Source organism: Antechinus flavipes, chromosome 5, assembly GCF_016432865.1.
Source record: "Antechinus flavipes isolate AdamAnt ecotype Samford, QLD, Australia chromosome 5, AdamAnt_v2, whole genome shotgun sequence".
Taxonomy (NCBI): Eukaryota; Metazoa; Chordata; class Mammalia; order Dasyuromorphia; family Dasyuridae; genus Antechinus; species Antechinus flavipes.
The window spans coordinates 172,181,439-172,199,702 of record NC_067402.1 but is presented as its reverse complement, the minus strand read 5'-3'; the positions used below and the strand labels follow the sequence as shown (position 1 = coordinate 172,199,702).

General features: G+C 33.1%; 1 protein-coding gene across 2 annotated transcripts in view; it reads left to right on the top strand.

Moving 5' to 3' along the window:
- STK38L (serine/threonine kinase 38 like) overlaps positions 1-18,009 on the top strand; it is a 110,037-nt gene extending 92,028 nt beyond the window's left edge. For both annotated transcript variants that reach the window (XM_051963349.1, XM_051963348.1), the window contains 11 exons: positions 3-125; positions 1,181-1,264; positions 2,020-2,143; positions 4,618-4,772; positions 6,357-6,459; positions 6,683-6,744; positions 8,310-8,427; positions 11,372-11,495; positions 12,197-12,292; positions 14,024-14,115; positions 14,255-18,009. In XM_051963349.1, coding sequence (XP_051819309.1) covers positions 3-125; positions 1,181-1,264; positions 2,020-2,143; positions 4,618-4,772; positions 6,357-6,459; positions 6,683-6,744; positions 8,310-8,427; positions 11,372-11,495; positions 12,197-12,292; positions 14,024-14,115; positions 14,255-14,382 — 1,209 coding nt within the window. In that variant the 3' untranslated portion in view covers positions 14,383-18,009. The remainder of the gene's footprint in view (positions 1-2; positions 126-1,180; positions 1,265-2,019; positions 2,144-4,617; positions 4,773-6,356; positions 6,460-6,682; positions 6,745-8,309; positions 8,428-11,371; positions 11,496-12,196; positions 12,293-14,023; positions 14,116-14,254) is intronic.
- The last annotated feature ends 255 nt before the right edge of the window (positions 18,010-18,264 follow it).

The window sequence follows — 18,264 nt, the reverse complement described above, 5'->3', positions numbered from 1 at the left end:
AGAAAAAATTACGGCGATCACAGCACGCTCGCAAAGAAACTGAATTTCTCAGACTCAAAAGGACAAGGCTTGGCTTGGATGACTTTGAATCCCTGAAAGTTATAGGGAGAGGAGCCTTTGGAGAGGTTCATGTCTTTCCTTAAGTCCTGTCTTGATAATTCAACCCATCTTTTCTCCTGAGCCCCTGATTTGTCTTTTGGTATATTTATTAATCTAATATCATGTATTTCATCTTTTTAATTTGGGAAGTAAAAATATTGTATTAAAACACAGACTTTCTGAAATTTCAAATGTTACTTTTTTGCAGTAATATAATGAATTTTTATCATTTTAAGAGTTTTAGAAGAATTTCTAGATTTTTTTTTGATGTGTTCTAGGAAATTATAATAGAAAAGAAAATGTTACTTCCATTATTTCTTTCAAATGGGCATGTTGCTTAGTATGTGTTCCTGGGAGAAGATATATCTGATATTCGTATATCTATTCAGGTGTATATATATTGCTTATAAGATTTGTGATTTAATTGATGTAGAGATCTTCCAGAGAGGAACTTCTTCCAGTGGATACCAGGGCCCTCATTGCCATGTCCTGAAGGAGACCATTTAAATTGTCCAGGGTCACATAGGCAATACAATCCAAACTTAGAATTTCTTGATTCTAGAGCTAGATTTGACTATCTACTACTTACAAAGCCTTTCAGGAAATATGTGATCTCATGGAGTAGTAGCCTTAGAGACAGAAAGAAATGTGTTCAGATCCTATCTCTGATACTTAAATAGTTGTGTGATTATGTAGAAAACACTGAAACTCTTTGAGCCTCAAGCAATTCTCCAGAACTTTAAATTATAGAGGAGTTGAGATCTCAGTAGATGGAGGAAATCCCATCCTATGTAATCATGTTATTAACATATTATCATCATAATAATATCATATACACACATACCAACTAGCTTGATAAAAATGAAAATAATATTATTGATGGCATTCATAGAATATATTTTATTCTGATTTGCTCTTGAATTAAATTAATAGCTATGTGTTTCCCATTAGATAGATAATGTTTTGGTGTATGCAGTAATAATTTATCAAAATAAACTCTTGCTATTTAATTAAACTCTGCTTTCTAAAGAGCCAGTTTCATGAATTTATCCAGGAAGAATAATATACCTTTTGTTTCTAGGTACGCCTTGTCCAGAAGAAAGACACAGGCCATATCTATGCAATGAAGATATTGAGGAAGGCTGACATGCTTGAAAAAGAACAGGTATGTATTGTATTGTACAACATTTATAACCATCTGAAAGTATTGATTATATATTGCTTAGATGCAAACCAATAACTGATCTGGATTGGTAGAGGGAGTTTCCTCCCTGTAATAATGAAAAAATAGGTTTGAGGATGGACACATACATGCATGCATGCACACATGTCCACACAATACGTTTCTATTTTGTCAGGTGTTCAATTGTATCCATGCAATGCCACTGTATTCAGAAGCAAAATACTGTAACCTGATCTTTCCTGTGATACTCTGTGCTCCTTAGCCTTTGGATACCTTTGGAGGAACATAATTTCTAACTTGGCTTTGAGACATTTACAGATAATCCAGACATTTTTATTCCCACTGATGTAATAATTTCCTGAGCCTATACTGGGTACATTTTAAAAGTTTACCATTTTTCCTTTATTTATTGTCTTAAGATATTTTTTTCAAAGCTTAGAATTAAAAATTCCCACCCTTGCTTTATACTTTTGGTAAGTAAATTCACTTTATCTAGTGCCAGGAAATTAGGTTACAGTTAAGGATTTCTCCTCTGATTTCCTGTGTTTGGATTTAAATGCTCTTAAATAAACTGAATAATAAACTGTTATTTTCAAATGTGATATTTTAAAGAGGTCACTAGGTGTTTTTTTTTTCCTTTTAATCCTAGAGCTCCTTATTACTGCAGGAAAAGCACTAACTCACTAATTTATCAAAATTAAACATTAATGTGTATTGTATTTACTTTTTAAAATTAGGTGGCCCATATCCGAGCAGAGAGAGATATATTGGTAGAAGCAGATGGTGCCTGGGTTGTGAAGATGTTTTATAGTTTTCAAGATAAAAGGAATCTTTATCTAATCATGGAATTTCTCCCTGGAGGTAAAAACAAACACAAGAGCAGTGACAAACCAATATAACCATGTCATTTTTATGTTTGATGATAGAAAGTACAATATTAATTTATATAGAAGTTGGCTTGTATACTTTAGTTATTAGTTACAGAATTAATGAATCAGGGACCTTTTATGTCCTAGAATCATTTCTAGCTTGAGATGGAAAGATTTGGTTCAATGAATATCATTCCTACTAATTCAACATAATTCATATTCCTTGACCATGAAAATATTCTAGGACATTAGTTCTCAAACTTTATTTTTTTTTCCAGCACTGGGACCCTCACTTTAAATAAAACTTAGTGGAACCTTGAAGTAAAATTTTAAAAAATATTTTTTAATGCCTGACAACAATGGCCATGTAGTAAAATAAGACTATATAAAAAAGAAAACCTTCTTTTGAATCTTAAAGCATCTTTGATCTGCTTACATAAGAGAATAAATTCCAGAAGAGTTAGGCAAAGCCTGATTTTTCATTTTAGCCATGAGTAAAACATAAAAAGATAGTTCTCTAAGAATCAGGGTTGTTTTCTTTCTTAAACATTCTCTTCCATGAGTCCAGTGAGAGGACCTTGTCCACAGTTAGAATGGCTATTAATCCTGTCAGAATATAACAGAAAGAACAAAAACCAGTTTTATCTTTCTCCAAGATTCAATGAAAGAAGAGACAATAATAGAACTTTAAAAAAAAATACGAATAGAGGCATCTAAGAGATTTTTTTTTTCTTCCAGTAGAATATAATATTCTCTGGAGGAATGTAAGCATTTTGAGGGACATTGTTATTTTTATCTTTTTTTCTTCTGTGGAGTCCCTTGAATATAATAGGCACTTAATAAATGTTCATTCATTTTAATTCTGGATTTCTTTCTAAATTCTCTCTAAGAGAGGTCCAAGAGACCACAAATTGGAACACAAGGTCTGACAACTTTTATAACATAAATTCAATTCAATGAACATTTATTAAGCATTATTCTTTTCAAATCACTGTGCTAGGAGTTAGGATACAAAGACCAAAAGGAAATAATTAAAAACAAAAAGTCTCTGGTATAGAGTAACTTACATTCTTTTAGAGATACTAGATAAATCATAGATCTCCACAAGGGAGGAAAGGAAAAAGAGAAATCCAGGTAAAATGTTCTGGGAATAGCTGAGGAAGGAGAGAAACCTTTGATTTGAAGACATCAGAGGAGGTTTTGGAGGATGACACCTACATTGAACCTTAAACTGAAAGATTCTAAAATAACCACAAAGAAATATATCTGGGGCTTGGGAGCAGGGGATGTGATGCAGAATTTCAAGAAATCCAAGAAAGATGTAAGTTTGAAATTATCTGATATGTGAAATAGATTTAATTCAAACATTTATCCTGTAACATGCACTCATAATATGCAGAGTACTTGGCTAAGTGCTAAGGATATATATATATATATATATATATATATATATATATATATATATATTTTCTCTGCTATTAAGGAATGTGCATTTTACTGCAATTATAGGATCAGAAGCCAGATTGTAAATGGTCAGTGAGTTGTGAGAAAATAGAGAAAAAATATAGTTTATTCTTTATAGGAACGTAAGACATAAATATAGGACAATAATTTGATGGACATTGTTTTCCTAAAGGTTTTTATTTTATTTTAGTGTATATATAGATTACTTGAACGTCCTGGAAAATCTTGAGTGTGGGGTCTTTGTACTCAAGTAATAGGTAATAGAAAAACAGAAGGAAATTGGACACAAGTAAATCGAGGAAGTTGTAAAGAAAGGCAGGAAGCTAAAGAGAAGGTGAGACTCCCAGAGATGAAAATTTGAGCAGGAAGAGAGAAAGGAAGAGAAGCAGCTCCTCACTTGGGGCTTCAGAGAGAAGAAAGCAATGCTACAAAACAGAGCCTGAGAAATAAGAACAAGATTTAGAGCTCCCAGTTTTTGCTTTCAGGCTTACCCCTTGAAGTAGAAAGCTATGAATAGCCCCAAGGCAAGATAGGAAACTGCATCATTGTCATTATTTTACTGCCCATTTCTGCTTCAATCTAGGGAGAGTTTGAGGCTTGAGTGAAGGTTTTGTTCATGAAGCCATTCTTGGGTTTCCTGCCCTTTTGATGTCTGTTAACTAGGAACCTTGACTGGTCTTCTACAGCTTGACTCAGTTTGGCTGGGTCTCTGAACTTAGTATTAGCTTGAATTCAAATAGTCATTGAAGCTCCAAGGTGATGGTGGGTTTCTAGGAACAAATCCCTACGGTGTTTATATTGTAAACACTTTCCCCCAGATATTGAAGATGTATAGAACTGACATTGACTACAGAATTCTACAGAAATTGCACATATAGGACCACAGAATAATAGGATCGTAGACTTAGCAATATAAGGGATCTTGGAGGATACTCTCTAAGTACAATTAATTCCCTTTTTGAGGCATTCCATATAACATGCCTCTTAATTTCCACCATTCAGGAGACATGATGACATTACTAATGAAGAAAGATACCTTGACAGAAGAAGAAACCCAGTTCTATATTTCAGAGACTGTTCTGGCTATCGATGCAATTCACCAGTTGGGGTTCATTCACCGAGATATCAAACCAGACAACCTCTTATTGGATGCCAAGGCATGTGAATGAACTGATAAGCTCTTAACCTGCTGGTTATTATTTGGTAAAGAAATGGAGCTGTTGGTTTTTTCCCCCTTAATGTTTTTATTGATAATAATGGTCTTTTCTTTTTATATTTCATTGTCACTTCCTGATGACTTTCAACCCCACCTGCAAATGTTCCATAGCACTTTCTCCTATTAAAAATAAGTATAGTCAAGCTAATAGATCAACACATTGGTCATGTCTGCAAATGTATGCCTCGTTCCACACCTGTGGTCCACCACCTCTCTGCCAAGGAATAGGAGGCTGTCCTCACCGTCAGTCTTCTATAGTCATGATTGGTCACTGCATTGATCAGAATTCTGACATTGTTTTCCTTTACATTGCTGTTTAAATTGTTCTTCTGGTTCTGCTTACTTTGTTCTTTAGGAAGACTTCAAGATTTTCCTAATTTCTCTAAATTCTTCATATTTACTATTTCTTATGAGGAGGGGAAGGGAGCATGAATTTATTAGTTGCCTACTGTGTACCAGGCACTGTGTTATGTAGAAGCTTTACAAATATTTTCTTAGTTTTATTGCTCACAATTCTGTAAGAGAGGTGCTACTATAATTCCTATTTTTATGGTTGAGGAAAGTGAGACAGGTATCACAGGTATCCAATAAGTGTCTGAGGCTGAATTTAAACTCAGATGGTTCTTGATCCCAGCTCAGCACTCTTACTTCTGTACCACTTTACCTGCCCAATATAGTACTCTTGCATTGTATTCATATGCCACAATTTTTTTTAGCCATTCCACAACTAATGTGCACTTACTTTGCTTTCACATCTTTGCTATGAAAAAAAATGCATTAAACATATTCTTATATATCAAACCTTTCCCTTTGCCTTTGATGTCCCTGGGGTATATGCCTTGAAGTGTCACAATATATACAAATTAGTAACTTTTTAAAAATATAATTTTGATTTGTCTTCCAGAATATCTGGCATACTTCACAGTTCCATCAACAGAGTATTAGCACGTCTTCCATAGCACTCTCACTATCCCTTTGTTTACCATCTTTCTTCTTTTGTCACCATTAGCTATAAATTTTTCCAAATGGAAATGGGCAGATTGAATTTTTATTGAGAATAAACCATTTTATTTCACAGAATCAGGAAGCTGGGGTAGGAATATGAGTGATATGGCATCAAGAATCTAAATATGACAATATTAATATGTTTGAGTATCTAGCAACCTTATAAATCATGGGTCAGCAAATCTTAACTTCTGGATCAAACCCAAATCCTGTTTTATCAGTCTTCACAGCTAAGAATGATTTTTGCATTTTAAAACAAATCTAGTTTAAAAATTTTAAGCCATTCTTAGCCTCCAGGCTATGCAAAGACTTATTTTATTCCTTAATTTGTAGATCCCTACTGATTTTTACTATTATATGGGATTCTACTCTCTCAGATCATCATACAGGATTTAATATCTTCATATGTATTCATCTTATACTAGATATTTTACAAGGTATATTTCCAAATTAAATCTACTAAAACAAATCAGTCACAAAAGGTACTCTGAGATTTAACCAGATCCTTTTTTTGTTTCAGGGACATGTAAAGTTGTCTGATTTTGGCCTATGCACAGGCTTAAAGAAAGCTCATAGGACTGAATTTTATAGGAACCTTACACATAATCCACCAAGTGATTTCTGTAAGTTTTAGAGTTTTTTAGTAAACAAACTGTATTATTTTCAGGAACTTGATTGTTACTGTGTTAAGTTGCTTTTCAAGATGAAATTGCTTTAAGTTGTAAAAGTTTATATTATTAGAATGAAATTGCCAAGTCAAAGCTTTGTGTTCAATTTTTTGTGTCTTTTTTTTTTTTGGCTCAGTTTTTTTCACTGTATCTTCATTCTTTGTTTTATTGAAATTAGCATTTCAGAACATGAACTCAAAAAGAAAAGCAGAAACATGGAAGAAAAATAGGAGACAATTGGTGAGTAGTTTTTAAGACAGGATCTTTATGCTATCAGATTGATTTCACCTTGACTGTTATAGTTGTGCTCATTGAGATTATTATAGAATAGGGTTGGTTTTTTTTTTTTTTTTGGGGGGGGGATTCCTTCTTTTTTAGCATGATCTAGAGAGATACTAGGGAAAGCTAGGCATCTCAGTATACAGAGTACTGGTGATGGAGCCAGGAGGACCTGAGTTTAAATGTGGTTTCAGTCACTAGCCATATGATCCTGGGCAAGTCATTTAACCTGTTTGCCTCAGTTTCCTCAACTGTACAGATGAGCAAATCATTCCAGTATCCTTGCCAAGAAAACCCTAAATACCTCATGAAGAGTTAGACACAATTGAAAATGACTGAATGATGAAAGGCAGATATTCCCTCAAAATCTGATGGTGGTTTTTTTTGACCACAGAAATTCTTGAATTACTATGGTTCCTAAAATATGGAGAGTTTATATTTTGCATTTATGGAAAGAATTTGTTCCATCCTTGCACAGGAAAACCAAGTTCATTGTACAGTTTCTTTATGTATTAGGTAGTAATGGAGAGATGTAGTATGGAGATGGAATAGAGAGACTGCATAAAAAAATATAAGTCTTGGAATCTGGAAGATCGGATCTTAATTGCACTTCTAACACATTATATGGTGGGATGAGTCATTTAATCTTTCAAGGTTCCAGGCAATTCTTTTAGGATTTCAGGTTATCATGGGCTGCCCTATAAATATCAATGGAAGTAATCTCTATATTAAGAGTATTCTCCCTTTCCTGCTTCCTGACTTCCAAACTAAAATACTTTCTATGGGAACTGTTCTCCAATGACTTTTACTTACACACACACACACTCATACTCTCTCTCTCTCTCTATGTGTGTGTGTATATGTGTGTGTGTGTGTGTGTGTGTATATATATATATATATATATATATATATATATATATATATTTTTTTTTTTTTTTTGCTTTGTATATATTTGTTTGCATGTTGTCTCCTCCATTAGATTGTTAGCTCTTTGGAGCATAAACTGTCTTTTGTATTTTTTTAATATTCCCAGCAGCATAGTGCTGAGCACAAATACAGCCACATAAAAAAATTATGCTATCTAATTCTTAATGCTTATTAATCCTAAAAATGCCCTCTTCTTCTTCCTGATGTTTGTAGTCTGGTCATTTCATTAGCTTCTTCACCAAAAGATTAGCTTTGTTCCTTCAAAATATACTGAGTACCCTACTATGTGCAAGCAGTTTATAATTTTAGCTGTTTATTATTACTTTGGATAAAAGATTTGATAGAGAAATTTGATTCTTTTGCCTTTAATAGATTTATTATCTCATTGATGTGGGATTTTCCTACTAGTGATATAGATCAAAAGCCTTTCATATGTATCCATCTTTGTACTCCAGATACTCTAGCTCTGTCTTGTAAAAAGTAAATGTTGCTTGAAAGAATTTATAAGTGCTTTTCATTTTAAATAATACTTATTCCAAAATTTTCAAAGAATATTAGGAACATTGTTAGTGTATCTTTGACAAAGTCTTTTCTTTCAGGCATATTCCACAGTTGGAACTCCAGATTACATTGCTCCAGAAGTATTCATGCAGACTGGGTACAACAAATTGTGTGATTGGTGGTCGTTGGGAGTCATTATGTATGAAATGCTAATCGGTATGACTTTCATTATTAATTTCAATCTGCAGTACATAAATGTTCTTAAAGGGCTCTGACAGAACATACTTAGTATACATCTTGTGGTTTTTGTTTTTAGGAAGTTATTAATTCTATTTTTGTTTCTGGCAAAAATAATAATAATAGGAACTTTGGATATGCATATTTTCAACATATTTAAGTGTTTTAAAAGATGTTAAATGTGTTTTAATATATTCATCTATATTTTTCTGAGAATAGAGTTTAGAGATATGTTCATACAATCATTGTGGTAAAATGGAGATAGAAGTACTTTTTTAAAGTCCTTTATATATATTGAGAGGGGCAATGTGGTATGGTGAATAGAGAGTTAATCTTAAAGCCAGCTCTAAAAGCCTGAATACGGCACATTGGCCATTAATTGTCACTACCTCTAGCTGCTTTGTGTTACAGAGAAGTGATAAACTGTCTGGAAATTCTCTATAGTCAAATCAAGTCAAGTGAGCAAGCATTCATACCAATGAAATGATGGGTCTAATCTCTACCTATCTATACTTTATAACTTTTACATATGTTATCCAGTACCTATTCTCTTTTAAAACACATTGAGTTAGGTTATGTAATTGTGGTCCAAAGAATCCTTTATTTTACTGGAATTGAATACATCATTTAGTTGGTCTCTTAATGGCTACCTGTTGCCTCCAGGATAAAACAAGAACTCCTCCAGCCAGTTCTTATGGCCTTTTATATTATATTTACATTATATTTCCTTTTAGCCTTATTTCACATTATTTACTGTTAAGCATTTTTATTCTACTCAAATTGGGCTATTAGCTATTCCCCAATTCAGTTTGTCATTATGTCCCCATCCCTCTCACTGGCTCCTCCACCTAGAATTCCTTCTTCTGTGCCTTTCAGAATCCTTATCTTTCTTTAAGATTCAGCTCAGGGGTCACATTCCCTGACCCTCTCTCTGCCAGGGTATAGTGACAGATTTGGTATAGTAGTATAGTAGAGAGAACTAACCTCAAGGCCAAGTCTATATCCCATATATATTTGTGTATGTCTTGTATTCCCTTGGTAAAATGTTAGCTCCTTGAGGAAGGGACCATTTTGTATTTGTCTTTTTAATCCCAATTCTCTACATTACCTGTAGATGGTATGTGCTTAGTAAGAAGGGAAGAGGATTTTTTAAAAGCACCTATTATGTGCCAGGCACTGTGCTAAGTGTTTCACTAATATTAGGACTTGATTATCAGCTGTAACAGCAATATCATCATTTACTTTCCTCACAAAAATTCTTCAAAGTAGTGGAAGTATTTTTAAATTTTTTTTATTCTGAAGTACACAGACTAAAAAAGAATTGCCATTGCCATATGCAAAGTAGAACAAGAAAACAGGATTGAACATAAAACTGTGAATCTCTGTCACCTGCAGCTTGCTTTTCTTTTTATAGCATATAATAAATTTAACATGTAACTTTCAAAGGTCTTCTGCTTGTGCTTCCTTCTGTGCTTTTCTCTGCATTTAAAAAAAGTGTTTCTAGGACCCTCTTTTCTCTTTTTCTCTTTTTGAGAGGCCACCCTAACACTCATCACCCACCACTGATAAAAAAAAAAAAAACACTATGCAACAAATACACAAAGTTTTAAAACAATTTAAAATTCCCCCCATTGTCTGTGTTCAAAAATATATATCTCTTTCTTTGCTGAGAGTCCATTATCTCTTGGTTCAGAGAGACATAAGTAAAATACCAATTTACTGATAATGAAACTGAGGTTGAGGGCTTACATGCATTTAACAGAATACATGAATTCTTGAAAGTAGTCACAGTTCCTGACACCTAGAACGTACATAATAAATGATGACTGATTGATTGACTTCTCCATGGTCACAGAGATAGCCTTCAGACAAGGACTTGAATTCTTAAATTTCATGCTTTTCTTGTAGACAATAGTCTAGAGGTTTTCAAGCCACAAGCCAGATTAACTACTTATCTGAGATATACTAGAGAACTATTTAAGAAAGGTGGGACTAGATAAGCAATAAGGTTCATACTAACCTTGAAATTGTATTAATTCAATTCAACAAACATTTCTTAAGTATTTAATGGGTGCAGATCACTGTGCTAAGAAAGATCTAAAGTTAGATAAGATTGCCTTCATAGAGCTTATAATTTATTCAGAGAATTTGATATTTATAATATTTGTAAATGGATATAAAATAATGTATGTTAAGTTAATAATAACAGTTATACCAAAGTGACACATTAGTATCAGTGGAGTAAAGTCCATTTCCGATTGAGGAGAGTAGGGGAGATATCTTTGATTAGGAGATATTTGAGGTAGTCTTTAGAGAATGGGTAAGAATTGAACAGGTGGCAAGGGTTATTTTATTTCAGGCATGAGTAATAGGTTGGATAAGGGCATAGAACTGGAAAAGTACAAATACCTACCTGGTACTTAGGAGAGGTCTGCTTTGACTTCAGTGGAGAAGAAGGGAAGAGAAGCAGTTTTGTATAAAACTGAAAAGGTAGAGTAGTATTAAATCATTAATTAAACCAGAACAGAGAAGACAGAGAAGTTTTAAGCAAAAAGTAATATGAACTGAGCTATAGTTAAGAAAATACATCTGACCAGCCATGTATAAGAAGGATTGAGTGAAAAGCAGAGGCAGAAATCAGAAAATAATATAGGAAGACAGCAATGAAGTACCATCTTGATGTGAGTTCAGTGGGAATAGAGGAAAAGAACTGAACTTAAGAAGTATAATAAACTAAGTGTATATAAGCTGAAGAATAGAAATGAATCAGTTAACACTAAGATTTTGTGCATCCCAGCTTGCTTCTACCCTACAGAACCAAGTAGATTAAGTCTATTATATCTTCCCACATGTCATGACTTTTATAATTCTTATTGTATTTGATCAAAAAATCAGATGAAACTTTGTTATCTTTGATATGTAGGATATCCACCCTTCTGTTCTGAAACACCACAAGAAACTTACAGGAAAGTTATGAACTGGAAAGAAACTCTAGTATTTCCTCCAGAAGTACCTATATCAGAGAAAGCCAAGGACCTAATTCTCAGGTTAGTGCCAAATCTATATAAATGACTCATTGAAATCTTAAAGTTGAATAATTAAAATGTAGCAGAATATTTTAATCTGTTAAGCAATTCTAATAGGGATTTAGGATATACTGATAAAGAATGTACCTTCAGCAACAACCTGTTCTGTCTCTTAATTGGGATGATAAAAAACAGTGATATTTTAAATTTATATATTCAAATTTGAATTTGAATATATGTATTTGAATAATAATGTAAGAGCACAGTGTATACTGTATATAGCTACAAAAACAAAGACAATCTATCTTCAAGAAGTTTACAGTTTCATGGAGGCAATGCATATACTTTACAGTCTGAAGGTGAGACAATGTATATAAGAAGTAGTAAAGAGGGAGGGATATTTTTGATTTGGAAAATTGCAAGGAATCCTAAAGGAATTAGATTGATACATACTCTTTCTAGGAGCAATGACAGAATAAATTTGATTATGTTTACAGAATAAGATTGGGGAGGAAAGGCTAGTTAGGGAGACAGAAAGTATACACCCAGTTATTGGAAAGATGATCACAGAAAGAATTGAAGAATGTAATTTTCCTCCAAAATTTACAAATATAGAATCTTTTGTACTCATCAGTTAAAGATGAATTACTCCAAATAACTTATTTGATAACTTTTTCGAGCTATCTTGATTGTTATACTAATAACTTGCTTCAATATTATAGATTCTGTATTGATTCAGAAAACAGAATTGGAAACAGTGGAATAGAGGAAATCAAGGATCATCCTTTTTTTGAAGGAGTAGATTGGGGACACATCAGGTATGTTTAAAAAAAAAAAAGAAAAAGAAAATTGACCATATGGCTAGGCTTCTACCCCCGAGTTTAAAGCTTAGCACATCCTAAGCTGAGGTTCCTATCCCTGCCCCAGCCATGCTCAAAGGCAATAGGATTCCTTCTCTAAAGCATTAGGGATGTGGGGAGATTACCTGGCTGAAAAATTGGAAGGCACTGTTGTGGGGGAGGGTCTAGTGCTATCACAGAGGTAGATGTCACCTTCCCATGGAGAGAGAGGACTGTGGATGTGAACAGCAGTGTCCAGTTAATCCAGTTGGGGAACACACACTCAATATGGGATGTTCTCTAAGCCGCTGGGGGAGCCCAGCTTTAGGGAAGCATCTGGTAAAAGTTAGCAAGAAAGTCATTTGGTTTATTTACATTTTCCTGTTGAGAGATTATCATATATAATAAGTTAAAAAAATAAATAAATGCTAGAGATCAGTTTCATCATATCCTGTTAGAACCCTGATTAAAAAGTAATTTCATTGTGGTAGTAGATAGTTGATGTTTTTAAAACATGAAATCCATTTTTCATAATTACTTTCACATTAGCGTGTGTAACTTAAAGCTAATTGACTAACTTCAAAGTGTCAATTTCAGCAATTAAAAAAGAATTTGAAAATGGACAATTGTGTCTCTGTTGAGCTTTTTATGTTTAAACCTTTTTTTTTTTTTTTTTAGCAGAGGCAATTGGGATTAAGTGATTTGTCCAGGGTCATACAGCTAGGAAGTGTTAAGTGTCTGAGGCCAGATTTGAACTCAGGTCTTCCTGACTTCAGGCTGGTTTAGACCTGTTTTTATTGATTGACATAAGAACTTTTGCTTGATCAAAACTTTGAGCATGTGAAAATAATATGCATGTCTGCTGAAGAATACAGTGGAATAAACATTGAATATAGTAGCTGGAAGGACCTGTGTTCAAATGCTCACTCTGATTCTCCCTTACTTGTGTATTAACTTCCCTGGGCCTCATTTGTGACATGAGGTCACTGGATTAAAGGGTTCTTTACCAGATGTAGAACTATGATGCTAAGTTTGCATTTTGTTTTTCTGTTTCATTTTTTTAATTGTTTTATTTTCAGTTCCAAATTCTCTCCATTCACTTCCTATAAGTTAGCATTTTTAGCAAACAGATATAATCAATTTCTTTTTTAAGAAATATTTTGTAATCCCTTTTCTCTTTCCCCTATACTACCCTCTCCCCTATAGAGGTGGGTAGTGAAAAGACCACTCTCAAGTGATCACTTCTGATTGCTTGTTAAGGGATAAGATCACTTTCCAGATTACAGAATGTTCCAATCTTGGCTAAATCAGATTGCAACTAGCTACTGACATAGAACACAAGACACAATTTGATATTGTCTAGATAAAGGATTCTTCAATTTTTGCTGTAAATGTATTACTTTCTTCCTCTATTTCTCCTTTCCTTCCTTGGCAGTAGGTGAGACTGAGACAACAGTTATGAAAATAGAGTACATGATAATATTGAGTTAATATTAAATAAAGTTTTTTATTTTAAATTGCAGGAAATCTTTTGTTTAAATTATAAATTTAAAATACATTTCTCAAACAGACTTCCTATTATTCTTTTGTAATGCCCAGAGAACAGCATGCAGAATTCTGAATGGGATTTTTTTGTTTGTTTGTTAATGGACAACTGGAAGTATATTTCTATTTACCCTAGCTTCGGATGCTCTTCTTTGGCATTTTTAGGGAGAGACCAGCAGCAATTCCCATAGAAATCAAAAGCATTGATGATACATCAAATTTTGATGAATTTCCTGAATCTGATATCTTACAACCAGGTAAGAAAGATACCACTTTAAACTTTCTTGATTTTATAAAGACTACAGAAAGACATTCTCCTTCATGTTCTTCTCTTTTATTGTAAAAGTTCTTTGGAATTCCTTTGTACACAGTTAACTTTCTCTCTCTGTTTTACAGTGCCAAATACCACAGAACCGGACTATAAATCCAAAGACTGGGTTTTTCTCAATTATACTTATAAGCGGTTTGAAGGGCTTACTCAGCGTGGTTCTATCCCTTCCTACATGAAAGCTGGGAAATTGTGAATGAAACTCACACATTGCCCACACCCCAAAAGAACTCAGGTAGCTGCATCACCAAGGCTTGCTTGGCGTAGATAACAATACACTGAAATAAATATTCCCAAGGACGGTGGTGCTCATCGACTTCAAGAGGAAATTCTACAGGATTAGGATTTCTAAGACTTCTACAGGAATTAGTTGGCAGTGCCAGCTGGATTTTTTTTAATATTTGACTATTTTTGTTAACTTTATTATACAAAGGTACTGGAATAAAAGGAGTGTACATCCCTTTGTAACTGCACTGCCTTCGCGCATATTACGTCCATTCTGCCTCTGTGTACTGTGGCTTTGTACTGTAACACTTCTAATCAATTCAGGAGAAACACATATCATTTAAAGCAACATAGGCTAACCTGTAGGTCATGGTGCAGTATTGCTGTTTTCTTGCAAACCTTATGGATTTAGATAATCAAGATAAAAGCCATCTTCCATAGTTGTTGTTAGAACACTTGCCCTATTGGTTTCAACATCCATAGAGCATATATGAAGACAATTTAAATAATGATTTTAATAGAAATAGGAAATACACTGGTTATTTAAAGTTAATTAGGTTTATCATCAAGTTATTGTGCAGACTCCACCATACAGGGTGACAAGCTTATGAGCCGGATAAGGAAGTACAACACCTTCACTTAAAAACAACACTAATCCATTTGCTTTTCATCCAGAATTACTGTTGACTTGTACACATCCCTGTGTGTACTCTTAGGGAGATATAATTATATAATATAGAGATCATCCAGTTGCTTTCTTTAAGGCAAAAGGATTTGTTTGGTTTTGGTTTTTTTGTGTTTTGTTTTGTTTTTTTACAGAGAACATGGTATTATTTTCAGTTAATTATAGCAAGTTGGTTTTAAGAAATGACTATGAGGACTGCTTATATGTAGAATTTGTGTATTTTTATTAAACTATTTTTTTAAATGTCAACCTTCTAAACATGATAATGTACTTACAGAAATGCCAAGATCTCTTTATTTTTGGCTTTCCAGAAAGATAAAGTTGGTACATATCACTCTTGTTATTTTTTTCTTTCATTGAATGAAAGTCTCTTCTTTGGTAGTACTTGTGTTATTGTGCCATTAGTCATTATACTCCAAATGTACCAAAGATCCTGAATTGAGTGGGTGTTCATGACTAAGAGGAATTTTTATTTTCCATTGGGAATGATATATTAGGATGTGAAAGGGTTTTGATTGAGGTTAACTTATTCAAGGGCAATATTATTCACATTTAGTTTTATCACTGTGGTTTAAGTAGATGGGTTCCACGAAGTGAATGTTGGCCAAGGTTTTTTTGGATTGGGTGGGGGGAGGGAAGTAAGAATTCATTCTCAAATCCAATGATGTGGCCAGTGAATTTGTCTTGCCTGAAAGTTAGATAATCTTTTATAGCTCTATATTTTAGTTCTGAAATGACTATCTGAAGTTTTCGCATTTCATAGGGACCTAACAGTTAAAAGAGAAATCCGTTATCTAAGAATGCCCTAATAATTTGTCTCCAAGCAATGAAAGCAGTCAATTACTACAGTTATTGTAACTGACCTTTTTCCAGAATCTAGACTGATGGTTTGCTCTTAGGAGGTTTCCTGCTTTTGAATAGTAAAAATTACATATGAGCATTATGCAAAATGTTAAAAGCTTTTATAGTTATTGCTGCTAGGTAACCCCACATCTGTCTCAAGAACATTTGCTTTTACTTTTACCACCTAATGTTCAGTTCCAATATTTGAATTTCTGTTATGTGTTCATCCATGATTTCATCTTTCTTTTCCATGTTTCGTTTGTGTGATTGAGTGTCCTAAAGGCGAAAGCTATTAAAATTTTGATTTGGGTTATCTCAATTTGACTAACTTTCTGATTTTTGAAAGCTATGACTGCCTTTTATAAACATTTTCAGCTTCCAGGATTCTTTACTAGATATGCTGGTTTTTTAAAGAGCTATCCTAATAGGATAAAGGTATTTTGGTAAGATTCAAGGAGATTGCAACCTTATCCAATTCTTAATTTCCCTCCTCCCCCCTCCCCCTTTGCCTTAGTAACTAGTACAGTAAAACATTGTTAATTCAAGATACAGAAGGCCAAATAAAATAGTAATATCTAGTGAAAGGAGCTGAAATATCTACTCTTTCTTTTTAATTGCAAGGAAGCAGAAAATTTAGCAAGCCTGCTTCTGTCAGATTATTTCATGGAAAGAATGTAAAAATGTTCCTGATTCCTCATTAGTGGAAGTCATAAAAAGTTTATTTTGTTTAGATCACTTGTCACTTTTCTCACCTTCACAGGTTAACAGGGTGATTCACAATCCATCAGATCATTTCATCAAAAGCATTTCTTAAGTGCCTATCTAAAAGCAATTAAAGACTCTCTGTCCGTTGTGAGCTTACAATTTGATTAATGATGCAGGTTAAATAGATGATTTGCAAAGTACTATTGAGACTGAATTTTCACTATTTCTCATGTACCATATTTCAGGTAAATCACATCATTTAAATGTCAAAACACTAAACAATGGGGTAATAGCACTTGCTTTGAAATTTGCCATGATTTTGAATTAACAGAAGTTTTACTATAAATTATTTTTCCTAAATATATATGAAACTGTGTAACTCAGATTTCTTGATATCTTGATTTTAATGTAGACTTTTGACTTTTTTATTGAAAAAACCACCTTTATATTAAAGTGAATTATGTTATTTTTCTTTATGTACATTTCTTATTAATACAGCTTTAAATCTCCTTTAAATTTACCAAAATATAGAGCTGTCAGAAAATACTGAATTGCTTAGAAGTCATATGTGTGATTTCTTAGCAAACTAATTTTAATAAAATTATTTGGTGATGATGGGAAATAAGAATTGTAAAATATTGGAAACATTCTTTGATCTCCACAGATCATCATAAAACATTAATGAAATTAAATGTACTGGATTATTTTGGGTTTTTTAACCCCTACATATATTCCTGGGAATCTGTATATTTTGAAACTTTTTCCATATGTAAGTACATTATTTTAATGCTTATCTATGGAAGATCTACAGAATATCCGTATTCTACTTTGTTGGGGGTGAAAAAAAGAAAATCAGTTGTCCAGTTTTTTTTTACAATTTCCAAAGAAAGTAGATCTCTATGTTGATAAGCTGAGATCCTCTGCCCCTAAATATATTCTCTTGTCTCTCTAGGTGAATATTTTATTTTTAACCTAATATTTTCACTTTATTTTTATTTAAAGTTTTTTTTTCCTTGTCCCTTTAGAAGTGCACTTATTTCTGAAAGATATACATGAGAATACTCAAAATAAACTTAAATGAAAAGACATTCAGACCTCTAGAGGCAATACTTCAGTTTTCTATGAAAGTTTAATATTTGAGGGTGATACTGTTATTTTAAAATAAAAACAAGGTTACAAACAGAAAAATAGACCTCCATTCTTAAAAAAGCAATCTAAAAACATAGTTTAGTAATTGTGTAGAAAACTAATCATCAGAATATTGGGTTCTGTGTTCAGTTACTAAGATTTGTAAATGCTGGTTTTGGTGGGGCTTAGATTTCTTTTTCAAGAGTCAGATAAAAATAAAAAGCTATGTTTACAAAATTCTTTCTGATGAATGGTGGTTTGTTTTGGGTTTGGGGGAGGGCAGTTTATGCTGAAAAAAATGAGTTCAGATTGAAATTCACAGTAGAGATTATTTTTTAATAACACTTAGGATAGTTGCATACATATGTGTGTGTGTGTATACACACGTGTTTATGTATGTATACAAACAATTACATACAGGTCATTCCAAAAGCCTTAATGCATTTTTAAGCTGGAACTCCAAGAAAGTGATTTGAATTGATAGTCATCTGC